The sequence below is a fragment of the Apis dorsata genome, unplaced genomic scaffold (assembly GCF_000469605.1).
Source record: "Apis dorsata unplaced genomic scaffold, Apis dorsata 1.3 scaffold_638, whole genome shotgun sequence".
Lineage (NCBI taxonomy): Eukaryota > Metazoa > Arthropoda > Insecta > Hymenoptera > Apidae > Apis > Apis dorsata.
Genome location: NW_006263830.1, coordinates 147,822 through 160,961, shown reverse-complemented (window position 1 = coordinate 160,961; position 13,140 = coordinate 147,822). Strand labels below are relative to the sequence as shown.

General features: G+C 25.6%; 3 protein-coding genes across 5 annotated transcripts in view; 1 reads left to right on the top strand and 2 right to left on the bottom strand.

Moving 5' to 3' along the window:
* Positions 1-23: 23 nt before the first annotated feature.
* Positions 24-6,970, bottom strand: LOC102679673 (proteasome activator complex subunit 4B-like). Of its 2 annotated transcripts, XM_006621831.1 has the most exons (13): positions 6,562-6,970; positions 6,276-6,416; positions 5,985-6,156; positions 5,525-5,923; positions 5,311-5,459; positions 4,917-5,239; positions 3,844-4,825; positions 3,452-3,722; positions 3,002-3,373; positions 2,369-2,929; positions 739-2,295; positions 444-668; positions 24-309 (listed from the first exon to the last, which is right to left on the bottom strand). In XM_006621831.1, exons 1-13 carry the CDS (start codon positions 6,771-6,773, stop codon positions 169-171), a joined length of 5,505 nt encoding a protein of 1,834 aa, XP_006621894.1. In that variant the 5' UTR covers positions 6,774-6,970; the 3' UTR covers positions 24-168. The 2 variants fall into 2 exon arrangements, with proteins under 2 accessions (XP_006621894.1, XP_006621895.1); XM_006621832.2 differs by lacking the exon at positions 6,562-6,970 and having other exon boundaries at positions 6,275-6,416.
* Positions 6,971-7,356: 386 nt separating this feature from the next.
* LOC102679465 (alpha-mannosidase 2) lies at positions 7,357-11,788 on the top strand. 2 transcript variants are annotated; one of them, XM_006621830.2, is made up of 7 exons: positions 7,357-7,848; positions 7,992-9,352; positions 9,423-9,761; positions 9,844-10,152; positions 10,229-10,757; positions 10,825-10,977; positions 11,051-11,638. In XM_006621830.2, exons 1-7 carry the CDS (start codon positions 7,720-7,722, stop codon positions 11,636-11,638), a joined length of 3,408 nt encoding a protein of 1,135 aa, XP_006621893.1. In that variant the 5' UTR covers positions 7,357-7,719. The 2 variants fall into 2 exon arrangements, with proteins under 2 accessions (XP_006621893.1, XP_006621892.1); XM_006621829.2 differs by having other exon boundaries at positions 7,381-7,854; positions 11,051-11,788.
* The window catches only part of LOC102681776 (N-alpha-acetyltransferase 40), a 2,477-nt gene continuing 763 nt past the window's right edge, over positions 11,427-13,140 (bottom strand). The window contains exons 2-4 of the mRNA XM_006621849.2: positions 12,621-13,003; positions 12,385-12,543; positions 11,427-11,776 (exon numbers count right to left, since the gene is read on the bottom strand). Of these exons, the coding sequence (XP_006621912.1) occupies positions 11,665-11,776; positions 12,385-12,543; positions 12,621-13,003 (654 nt within the window). The 3' untranslated portion in view covers positions 11,427-11,664. The remainder of the gene's footprint in view (positions 11,777-12,384; positions 12,544-12,620; positions 13,004-13,140) is intronic.

The window sequence follows — 13,140 nt, the reverse complement described above, 5'->3', positions numbered from 1 at the left end:
TAATTTTAAATAAAACTTCTATCTTTATATTATGTTCTGTATATCTTTATATTATTTATATCTTCACAGCACAATATTAATTCATTATTGATTAAATATCATATACAAAATTTTTATATTAATATTATTAAAAAATTTTTTATTATATAATAAAATATTAACTTTATGTTAGGCATAGTAGGATGGTGGCATGATTAAATCTTGCAATACTGTTAATTGTTCTTCTGTGAAATGTTGTGTATATTCTTCTACATCTTTCCATCCATTATGAGTTCTTTTAAAATCATCCAAAGTTTTTTTAATTGTCATCTGTAATTCATAAAAATTTTATTATATAGTAATAATTTTAATTTTATTATATAATAATTTTATTATATAATTTTATTATATAATAACGTAATTATTATTTTTACATTCATGTTTTGAATTTATTAAATACTAACTGGTATAGGTTGTGGATCATTCATATGAGCACGAAGATGTTCAAAAATTGGAGGTACATATTTTGGTATATCATATGGATTAGCTTGTACAAATGCACACATTCCTATTATAGCTGCATGACGAATACGTAAAGCATCAGTTTTTAACTTCTTTTTTATTTCTTCTTTATAATTTAATCCTTCTTTTTTATATAATTTGGTTTTTGCTTTTTTTTTAAATTCATCCTAAAAAATTTATGTACATGCATATACAAATTAATTATTATAAATAATTATCACAAAATTTTAAGTTTACCAATAAACATTCTTGCTCAGGGATAAACATACAATGTATTAATCCGCTAAGAACTTTACCAGCATTTTTTCTTACTTCAACTCGCTCATCTTCCAATAAGCGTAAAACAATATTTTTTATGAAATTAACCCATGCTGGATTACTTAAAAGTGTACACATGTTATAAAATACCCAAGCTTGAAGGAATTCCAAACAAGCAGATCTTGTCCACCAAGATATATGCTTAGACATTTTTTCTATTGCCTCTAAAGCTATTGACATATTACATGGTAATGTAAATGCTTGTGCATATACCGTTAAAGCAGATGTACACGACTTTCTCAATTCTTCATCTATTTCACAATTTTCCATCTGATATATAATTGGAAATATTTGATATAATTCTGGTGGTAAACCATACCATGCACAATTCATATTTACAATCCATTTACAAATTGTCTTAAGTAATCTAATTGCTCTTTCTCTTTCTTCTTCATTTATTTCTATTTTTTTTAAATCATTTAATTCAACAATAGATATCTGTGAAGATAAATTTTTTTGTTGAATTTCTTTGTTGAATTTCGTTGCATTTTCATCTATAAGAGGTTGTAATTTTGGCACTATTTTATTTATGAAATCTTGTATCTGTGATACTGACTGATTGTTTGAAATATTTGAAGTTTTTAAATTTGTGAACACTGTTACTAAAATAGAACTCAATCGTTCTCTCATATTTTCAAATGGATTTGCTAATAATCTATCTTCTATTCGTTTCAATAAACGTTGTAACAATTCCAACACGCGCCACGGCTGTTTAGCAAGAGCTGTTTGCAAAATAAACAAACGACCCGATTCGATAAATGATGATTCTGATTCGCTAACACAAATTTCTTCCATCAGACATTCTAATAACCAATGTTGTCTATTTGGATCTCTATGTTGCTGAGCTGTAGAAAAACAAAGAACCCAGTCTGCAAGTGTTTCTGGTGTCATATTAATTAAGACAAGTTTTATAATTGGTAATAAAGAATCCCACATTTCACAAACCATATTAAATGGCCAATGTTTTGAACCCTTAATAATTCCTGCAATAATTTCGGCTGCACATCTTTGACTACTTTCTTGTTTATCTTTCACTAATTCATGTAAATGCGGCAACAATTTTTTTAGAAATATTATCCCATGATTGCGAAAAAGACCTTTGAACAAACGATATTTATAATAGCTAAATTTATCTTTGTCTTTTTTTGTTTCAAGACTATAAAATTTTATAAGTTTTTCGATATTTTGTGAATCATTAAAAAAGAAATCAATTTCTTTTTCATAATCTGTTAACTTTCGTACATTTGGATCTAAACATGGTTGTTGAGATGTTGGTGCATACATTTGAATTTTTTTTGGCCATGTGTAAAATCCTAAATATGCTTCATGAATAAATCTAGGTTCATCCCATTGTTCTGCACATAAGGGACGAGTTTCATAATTATATTGAAGCCAAGTATTATCTGATCTTTGCCCTAATATGCATTTCACAGATTGATTTTCTTTTTCTGATGATATTGGAGGATCAATAGTTATCTTGAAATTCAAAAATTTAAGTTTAAGTTATATCAAAGTTGTTTATAAAATAAATTCTTTCAAAATACTTTACCTTTGGATGCTGTCTTTTTTGTTGTTGCAACATGCATATCACTATTCGAAGAGCAATATTTCTTTCATTTAATGAATCATGTATTAATGTTCCTAAAAAGTAACGAATTACTTTTGGTGGATACATTTGTTCTGGATGAACCAAAAGTCGAATAAAATCTATTGCCATTAAACGATGTCGCCAATGTAAATTTTTTTCCAAAAGTGCATTTAACAAATCACTTATCAAAGCATTATAAGACACTAAATTACATTCATTAAACGCCTGAGCAATTTTTAAACTTTCTATTGTTTCATCCTCTGTAGGTTGAGATAAAGTAGTTTGTGAATTAGTTTTCCATAAAGCAGTTGCAATTTCCAAACATGTATTTGGTATTTTAAATGTAATTGCAATTGTTGAAAATTGTTTACTTATGAATCTCGCAATATCTTCTTTCAAACGAATTATAGATAATTTTTCAGATGGTTTAGAAAGCACCATAGTTGTCCATAAATCTCTTAATATATTCCAATCATGTTTAGTAAATGTTTCTTGAGAATCAAGTAAAACATGCAGAGCTCCCTATACAAAATGAAATATTTTAGAAACTAAAAACTTAACTATTTATTATTTTTTTATTATTATCATTCTTACTTCATATGCATCATGATCTGCTTCTGGATCCTCTTTTAATACATCAAGTAATTTTGGAATAATAATTCTACATGAAAATGGTAAATAATGAAAAGCTTGGACAAGAACATTTTGAGCTTGCCATCGCACACCAGCATATCTGCTAGTAGCCAATATAAATAGTTTTAACATTATCTCTTTATGAATTTCAGTTAAATTAAATATCTGTGAATGTGAACGTGTCACATGTTGAACTTCTGCGCGTGCCAATACAAAAGATCCCATTATTCCTTTTTTTCTTACTAACATATCTTTCATCATTCTATGTGAGTTTTCTACATTTTTGTTAACTTTAGAAAAGCAAACAGTGCCTAATAAAAGATAACCCCAAATCTAGAATAAAAATTTGAACATATGTATTTAATATTTTTTACTAATTTATTTTTTCAAATAATATATTTAAATAAATACCTTTATTAAAACAAATAAACTTTTTGTATCGCCTTCTGTATTCTTAAGTATCACATTTTGTAATTTACTTACAAGAGTTCCGATATAACATTTAACATTACTACCATCAGGCATTAATATTTCATGTTTCATACCAAGTGTTGGCCTGAAAGGTAGCCATTTTAAAGACGATTTTACTAAATTTAATGATTTTCCTTCACACATTGGTAAAACAGAATCACAACCTTCAATAATGCTATATACAATATTTAAACTGGTTAACAATTCTTCCCTAAAATCATATTTGTAATCATATAATAATTCTTTATGAACTTATAAATGTTATAGAAATAATTAATAATTATTATAGAAATAATATTTCTATTATATAGAAATAATTAATAATAATTAACCTTGTTAATGTGGTCCAATCATTACAATATTTTTCTAATTTATTTGTTTCGGGAATTAGATATTTTATAAATATTTGATTTATGGCAGCTATTTCTTCTTTACCAGGTATGTACCATTTAACTTTTAATGCATTAATATCCAAAATTTGACCCCAATATCTTATTCTCTCAGTAGATGTGAAATGATATGGTACCATGTTAGATAATGAATGAAGAATCGCTTTTAATAATATACAGCCTAAATTGTTTCCTTCTCTTGATTTTAAAATCACTACACGATCAAGAATTGTTATAAGTGTATCTATATAATGTAATAAGTTGTTTCCTGTAGTATGAACAATTGCAGATAAAAGCAACATTGCATGTAAGAGACGATCATCCAAGTGTTCATCTTTAATAATATCATTACTTTCTCCAGTAATATCTAGAATAGTTTGTGAAAGTATCGGTAATAAAGTACGCACAGTCTCTTTACCATTAACTCGAGCAAATACTCGACATAAACCAGCTGCTAATTGTCCAGCAACTTCAATTTCAAGTATACGTTCAGTTATAAATGTGCATAATTTATCTAAAGCTTTTTTAAATATTTCATCATTAATCTGCATTAAAAGAACCATACACACATTATATAATACATGTTCTGTAACCTTTTCTAATTTACTTTTTTCACCACCAGTAGAATTTTCTAATCTAACCAATTCTAAAGAACTGTGATCTATAAAAGAAAATATCTTATCTAAAAATTGTAAAACAAAATCTTCAAATCCAGAAGCTGTTTCATAATCCATTCTGCCTTCTTCATCTTCTTCATCTATTGATGTGATTGATTTAGAAGTATTTACAATAGGTATAAGACAGGCATACACTGAAATAAGACGAAAGGCAAGAAAGCATTTTTCTGGATTGCTTGGATCAATACTAGATAAAAGTAAAGACAATAATGGTAAAATGTGCCTTGGTCCTTCTGGATAGGTATAATCTATAACAAAAAAATTCATAATTTAAATATATAATTTAGATAATGAATATATTAATATTTTTATATGTAATAAATAAAGTTTAATTCATACCTTTATTTATATTTCTAGATCCTTCTGCCATTGGCCTAGCTATAGCATCCATACAACTTAATGTAGCAATTAATTTATATGATTCTGTTGTGAGAGAATCTAATGTAGAAGATACTCTATCCAAAACATATGGAATAACTAAATTGGGTCTCATAGTAGCAAGATATTGTAATGCTTGAGAAGCATCATTAACACTTAATTTATTAAACATGGCTACCATTGTTACTGGCATCATACTTTTAACAAATGCATTAACATCATTATCAGTTAATTTATATTCTTCAGGTATAGGAGTTTCCCAAGTCCGTTTAGCATATCTTTCTCTATAAATAAAATATTATATAAATTTACAAATGTTGCTTAAAATTAATTTGAAACATTAATTAATTCTCACTTATGTAAACGTGTAATAAAATAAGATGAAAGCTTCAGAAGAATATCTTTTAACATTCCCAACCAGCAACCATTATTAGCAGGATGAAAATATGTTTCTATTGTCTTGAGAAATTTATCAAGATATGTTTGAGCACTTGAACCATTTCCCTAGAGATATTATATACAAGTAATATCTTATTTAAAAATATCTTAAATAAGAAATAAAATCTTACCAGAACTGCTACTATCCATGATGCTATGAAACATGCATCTATTTCATGATGTTTATATCTTTGTGTTTTATTATATGATATTGGTAATTTTAAACATCGTATAAATCTAGTAAACATTAATGGAATATAAGGTTCCCAATTAATATATCCAATATTATGATTAGCTAATGCTGCCATTAACTCCATCATTTTACTTTCCCAAGTTAGTGAATTGTGACAAATTTCCCATAATGTCATAAATTCTTCAAACCATAATTTATATCCAATTGAATGATGTTTTGGAGATAATTGTACTGGTAAAAACCACCGTAATAATTGTATACTTTTAGACATTGTTAAAACATCAACAAGACATAAAGTTGGTCTCAATTCATCTAATATTTCCTGTGTTGCACTCAACTATTATGATGAATTAATTTTTATTCTTTTGTTAATTTATGTAAAAAAATAATTCACTTACGGGAAAATAAACCTTTGCACAAATAATAAGTGACTCCATTGCATTTTCATAAAAAGAACAAAAATGATACATATCAAGACGATTTTCTTTCGTTTTCATTATACAGAGAATCATTTTATAAAGGGGCTGCCATGGCAGTTCCAATTCATCAGGAGATATTAATTTTTTTTTTCTATTAATATTAAAATAATGTAAAATCTATTTCTTATAATAAATAATATAAATGATATAATTATATATATATATATATATTATTATTATATATTATATATAATAATTAAATTAACTTACTTTAATAATAAAAGTAATGCAAGAAGACATTTAAATGTAGAAGGTGTAGGTATTTCTGAAAGTGTAACCAGTTCATATAATAACTTTATAAGTAAGATATGATCTTCTTTGCTAAAATGTAATCCATATATGTTTAGGTAACTAGAAAAAAATATTGATAAATCCAAATTACAAATATATTTTTGTAAATTATACAATTTAAGGTAATACAATTTTATCTATTTATATTAAATTAAAATATAATTATCACTTATTTAAATGAAATAATAAAAAAATATATACTTACTGGCATAATTTATTAACCCATACAAAACAGCCTGGCCATGTTTCATTAAACATAATAGCTCGTGCTAAATTTGATTTAATTTCGGCTAATAAAGTTTTTGATTCTATTTCTAAATCATCCACATAAGGCAACAATTTATTATATATAAATTTTTTAAAATGAACATCTTCTATACTTTTGTAAATACAAATATGTGCGAGATCCTTGTTCATTATTAGTTAAAATATCTTATTATTACAAGCACAAAAAGTAGAAATAGATGTAGTCTATGAAAGAGCACACGTTACAATGCAAAATCATCTATATTATTGAGTCAGTAACAACTTGCTTATTCTGCTTCGATTTTATCGAGTCATGTTTTACATCTAAGGAGCCATATTTGATGTACATACAAGAAGCGTGAAAGAAAATTACTATAAAGTTAGAGAAATATCGAGTTTTCAATTCATTGATTATCATATACTCATTAGATTATCGATATTAAAATATAGTTTAAAAAATATATCATAGTTTTCATATGAAGTATATAATTAAATAAATAAAAAGTTATATTTATTTTTATAGGAAATATAGTTTCTTAATTTTTATATATTCACAATTTTGTACAATAATATAAAAATTATATAGAGTTTTTTTCAAAATATAGTTTTTCAATCATTAATTATGTATTAATAAATTATTATTGAATTTAAACTTAAAGTAAAATTTAAATATAAAAAAATAAAAAAATCAAATATATTTATTACTTATGATATTCTATTATAATCACAGATACATAAAAAATAATTTCACTAAATCCAAACATATGGCGGCAGTTGCAGTAAATATATAAACGCAAGTATTGTCACATAAGAATGTGATATTATCTTAATCTCGTGTTGATGTGTTATTTTATGTGAATTTTATGCAATATAAATGAAACAATATTATATTTTTTTTACTTTTTCTTCTTAAATAAAAAAATTAAGTTTTTTAATTGAAAATTAATATGTAATCTTTAAAATAAATATATGAATAAGGTTAAGATAAGTTAATAGCCCATATTAAAAGAACATTTTATTTTCTTTGAAAAATCTAAAGATTTAATTTTCAAATGTTATTGATAATTTAATTTAATTTAGAATAATACTATTTTGATAACACTATATTGTGTAAAAAATGAGGACTAGAAAAACATTAGCAATTCTTAGTGCAGGTTTAATTCTTGCTTGTTGTGGTATGTTATATATAATAATGGATTTAACATTTTTTCCACCTGGACAAGGATCTAAACTGTCTATAAATGATGTAAGTGTAAGTGATATAAATATCTGTAAGTCTATAATAAATTATGATGTTATTATGATTATATTATTATGATTATATTATTATGATTATACTAGTTTATGATGATAAATGAAAAAAATTTATTGTTTTATATATATTTTCAGAATCAATGGCTACACTTTGAAAATAGATTAGCAAAATTAGAAAAAGATTTCAATAAGCATCATGAAGTAATGAATGCTTTGAGAGAAGTGGCTGAAGCAAAACATTTTGTGCCTTTAGCCTATTCTATAAATCTTTCTAATCAATCTATATCATCTTTATCATCTGTTCCTCATTTAGGAAAAGTACTTAAATGTAATTTTAACATACAGAAAATTCCTGAAGTAGACATTCAAATGTTAGAGATATATAGACAATTAGAATTTGATAATGTGGATGGTGGAGTTTGGAAACAAGGATGGAATATTACATATGATGAAAAACAATGGCATCCAAATAGAAAACTAAAAGTTTTTGTTGTTCCACATTCTCACAATGATCCTGGATGGCTTAATACCTTTGAAAAATATTATGCATTTCAAACACAAAATATATTAAATAATATGGTAATAAAATTGGCAGAAGATAGAAGACGTAAATTTATTTGGGCAGAAATATCATTTTTCCAACTTTGGTGGGAAGATCAATCTAAAACAATTCGTAATTTAGTTAGACGTTTAATTCATGATGGTCAATTGGAAATTGTATCAGGAGGTTGGGTTATGCCAGATGAATCTGTTTCTCATTGGATATCTCAGCTTACACAACTTACAGAAGGACATCAATGGTTAAAATATAATTTAGATTACACACCAAATTCAGGCTGGGCTATTGATCCATTTGGTCTTTCTCCAACTATGCCATACCTACTAAAAAAAGCAGGATTGGAAAATGTATTGATTCAAAGAGTTCATTATTCAGTTAAAAAAAGATTAGCTAGAAAAAAACAATTAGAGTTTCGCTGGAGACAATTATGGGATAATGATGGATCAACCGAAATTTTTACACATATAATGCCATTTTATAGTTATGATGTACCACATACTTGTGGTCCAGACCCAAAAATATGTTGTCAATTTGATTTCTATAGATTACGTACTTTTGGATTAAGTTGTCCATGGAAAATAGCTCCAAAAACCATAACTAAATCAAACATTGCAGAAAGATCTGCCCTTTTATTAGATCAATATCGTAAAAAAGCTCAACTTTTTAAAACTGATGTAGTATTAGTACCATTAGGAGATGATTTTAGATATACTCATTTTACTGAATGGGATGCTCAGTATAAAAATTATCAAAATCTTTTTGATTATATGAATCAGAATCAACAAATGAATGTTCAGATAAAATTTGGTACATTAAGCGATTACTTTGATGCAATTAGGGAAAAACATAATTTAAATGAATTTCCTACTTTATCAGGAGATTTTTTTACATATTCTGATAGAGATGATCATTATTGGAGTGGATATTATACATCAAGGTACACTCAGATTAAAATTAATTATAATAGATTGCCAATCATAATGACATATTTATTAAATATATTTTAGACCTTTCCACAAACGATTAGATCGTGTATTATTGAGTTTATTGAGAGCAACAGAAATATTAACAACTATAGGTTGGACTAAAGGTAATGATAATTTAGTAGAAGGTGCTCTTGCACAACGTTTAAGCAAAGCAAGGATGTGGCATTCTTTGTTTCAACATCATGATGGTATTACTGGTACAGCCAGAGATGAAGTAGTTATAGATTATGCCAAGAAGATGATAATGGCCTTAAATAATTCTGCACATGTATTACAACAATCAATGGTTCATTTATTAAAAACACCGCAAGAAATAACTGTTAATACAGATGCTGTGTATATTTCACTTGATGAATCTAGGTTTAATAAAAATTTATAAACATTTTTGGAGATATAATAAATTTTATATTTAAATATAAAAGATTAATTTTTCATGTTTTAGATTACATCATACAAGTGCTGGAGATAAACATATACTAATTTTAAGAGATGAAAATCCCTTAAAAAAAATTATTTTATATAATTCTATTCCAAGACAAAGAACAAAAGTACAGACATTAATTGTATCTACACCATATGTTAAAGTTACTGATCGTATGGGTCAACCAGTGCAATGTCAAGTTTCTCCAATTTGGATTGGACCTGCTGCATTAACTGTTGCTAGATATGAACTGTCATTTCTAGTCACTGTACCTGGATTTGGTATTACAACATATATAATTCATGCTTTATCTAAATCATCATTTCCACAGTATGTTAATTTTTAAATATTTATAAAATATTTATTTTTGCTCAATATTTATTTTTTTATCATTTATTATGTGCAGAGAAGTACATCCTGCAAATGTGATAGTTTATAATACAGATATTAGTCTTCCAAAGATACCAGGTTTTAATCAAATTCAAATAATACCAAATGCACAAGAATTTTCAATTATGCAACGACCAGAATTATCTGCATCTTTTGGAAAATCAGGTCTTTTGAAAGCTTTAAGAGTCAGTAATATGACAGTTCCTATTCATTTAGAATTTGTTAAATATGGTACTAGAGCTGGTAAAGATAAAAGTGGAGCTTATTTATTTCTACCTGATAAACCAGAACCAGATTTGGTACATGTAGATAATAAATGTATTATACATTTAATAACTGGACCGATTGTATCCAAAGTATTTGTGGAATTTGCACATGTACGTCACACATGTATATTGTATAATTCTCCGGGTAGTGATGGACTTGGTTTACATATTCATAATGAAATCAACATATCAGAAACACAAAATTATGAATTTGTTATGAGATTAAATACAGATATAGCTTCAGGAGATCAATTTTATACAGATTTAAATGGCCTTAATGTAAGTATTAATGTTTAAAATATTTTATCTTCACTAATTAATATTTAAGAGAATAATCATTATTTAGATGATTAAACGTCAAAGATTTCCAAAGCTTCCTACACAAGGAAACTATTATCCAATGGCAGCTAGTACGTATATAGAAGATAAAAGAGTTAGATTAACAGTTGTAACAGCACAACCATTAGGTGTAAGTTCTATGGCATCTGGGCAAATTGAAGTATGTATTTACTATTTTGTCATTTATATAAAAAAATAATAATATGATATATATATATAATATTTTTATTTAGATTATGCAAGATAGAAGATTACTTCAAGATGATAATAGAGGGCTTGGTCAAGGTATAACTGATAATTTATTAACAAATCATTTATTTATGTTTATTCTTGAAAAAAGAAAGCCTTTTTGTACATCTTCTACACCACCGACAAATCATCCATCAGGAGTACTATCATTGTATGGTCATTTAACATCAGAAGAGTTATTATATCCTATAATTGCAATGCATCCACGTAATTCTTTAACTTTTAATTTAAATCCATATTTTTCCCCGCTTCGTTACGATTTTCCTGCAGATTTAAGCGTTGTTAGTTTTCGAGTATTTCCTATTCCTGAAGGAGCTGGTAAAGGTATTGGAATGGTTTTACATCAAGCAGCTTTAGATATGTGTTGGAATGACAATTCTTATTTACGTCATTTTAATGTTTCTGAATCTGTAGAAGTTGATTTAACAAAGTTCCTTAATTATATAGATGATTGGATTATTAGTAAAGCTCCTTTGACATTCCATAATGTAGGGCCTTCATTGAAATCACCTATTGTTAACTTATGTCCACATCAAATATTACCAATTTTATTACATAAGACACAATCTTAGACATAGAATTTAATAATATCATGGAATTACTGAAATGAACTTTGTTTTCTACTCATTGTTCCACTATCAACGGCCTTACTCAAAATAATATAATCCAATTGATCTGATGCTGGTGGACTGGTTTTATCTATCTTATAGCTGTAACAATATTGGTTGAAATTAAGTATGATCATTATTATGATAGAAATTGTTATTTTTATTTTATTGATTATGAAATTTGATTTATCTATATAAAAATTATAATTTGTGTTATAAGTATATATAAAGTATACAAAGCATATATAAAGTATAAAAAATTTTCATACAAAATTTTTCTTACTGTGATTTACTGTTTATGATATTATAATTATTATATTAAATATAAAGAAATATGAAATAGTTCTGCAATATTGTTTAATAAGCATTTAATTGAAATTAATGATCTAATAGATATAAATGCAATAGATCTAATATGTAATGCAAGAATATAGAAATATATACTCTTGTATTTGTTTTTTTACTATTATATTAAAAGATGAAATGTTAGTTTTTGTAAGATATTTTCATGCTAGTCGTATTATTATTTTAGAAAATGTAATTTTGTACATCTCAAATGTATGTATATTAATTATTAAAAAATCTATAATAAAATTAAAAAAGTAGTAATCTATTTTTTTTTATGTTATTCATATAATATGTATAATATATACATTTTTTATTATATACTTGTATTTTAATAAAATTACATAATTATAAATTATATTTACCCAAGAGAATAAAAAAAATGCATAGCAGATGGATTATGTTTAAATACAGTTAAAATTACTTTACGCATTTTATTTTCTGATGCCATAGATTCAAGTGCAAACATTATAAAATGACCAAGTCCTTTCCTTCGTATTGTAGATTCCAATTGTATTTCATAACTTCAAAAAGAAAATAAATTGAGCTTTTGATTTTTTATAATTTTTAAATATATACAAGTATAAAAAAATTTACATACCAATATAATACTTCTTCTCTATAATCAACATCAAATCGAAAATGAGAAAATCCAACAAATTTATCATTAGATGATGCAATTAAATACCAAGCTGTTGATTCTGTTAATTCTTTTTGCTTAGCAATTGGATCCCAACCCCAATTACTTTGTTCATATAAAGATTTCATATTACGTTCCATAATATCAAATATCCAAGATATACATTTAGAATTTGCATCTTTGGCTCTCATACAAGAAAGTTCTATAATTTCATTATCTTTTGTTACATATTTATGAAAGAAATGTAGATGTTCTATAGGATTTTTCACAGAGTTTGCTTTGTCAACTAAGTTTTTTGCAATAGCTTCTTTTTCTACCAAAAGTTGACGTCTTGTTTTCCTTTTCTAAGTAAAGTTAATTATTATATACTATATATTTTTTATTATTATAAGCTAATTATAACTTTAGTTATAATTAAAAATACATTAATTACAGACAAACTATGTATAAATATATATAATATAATAAAATAAAATAAATT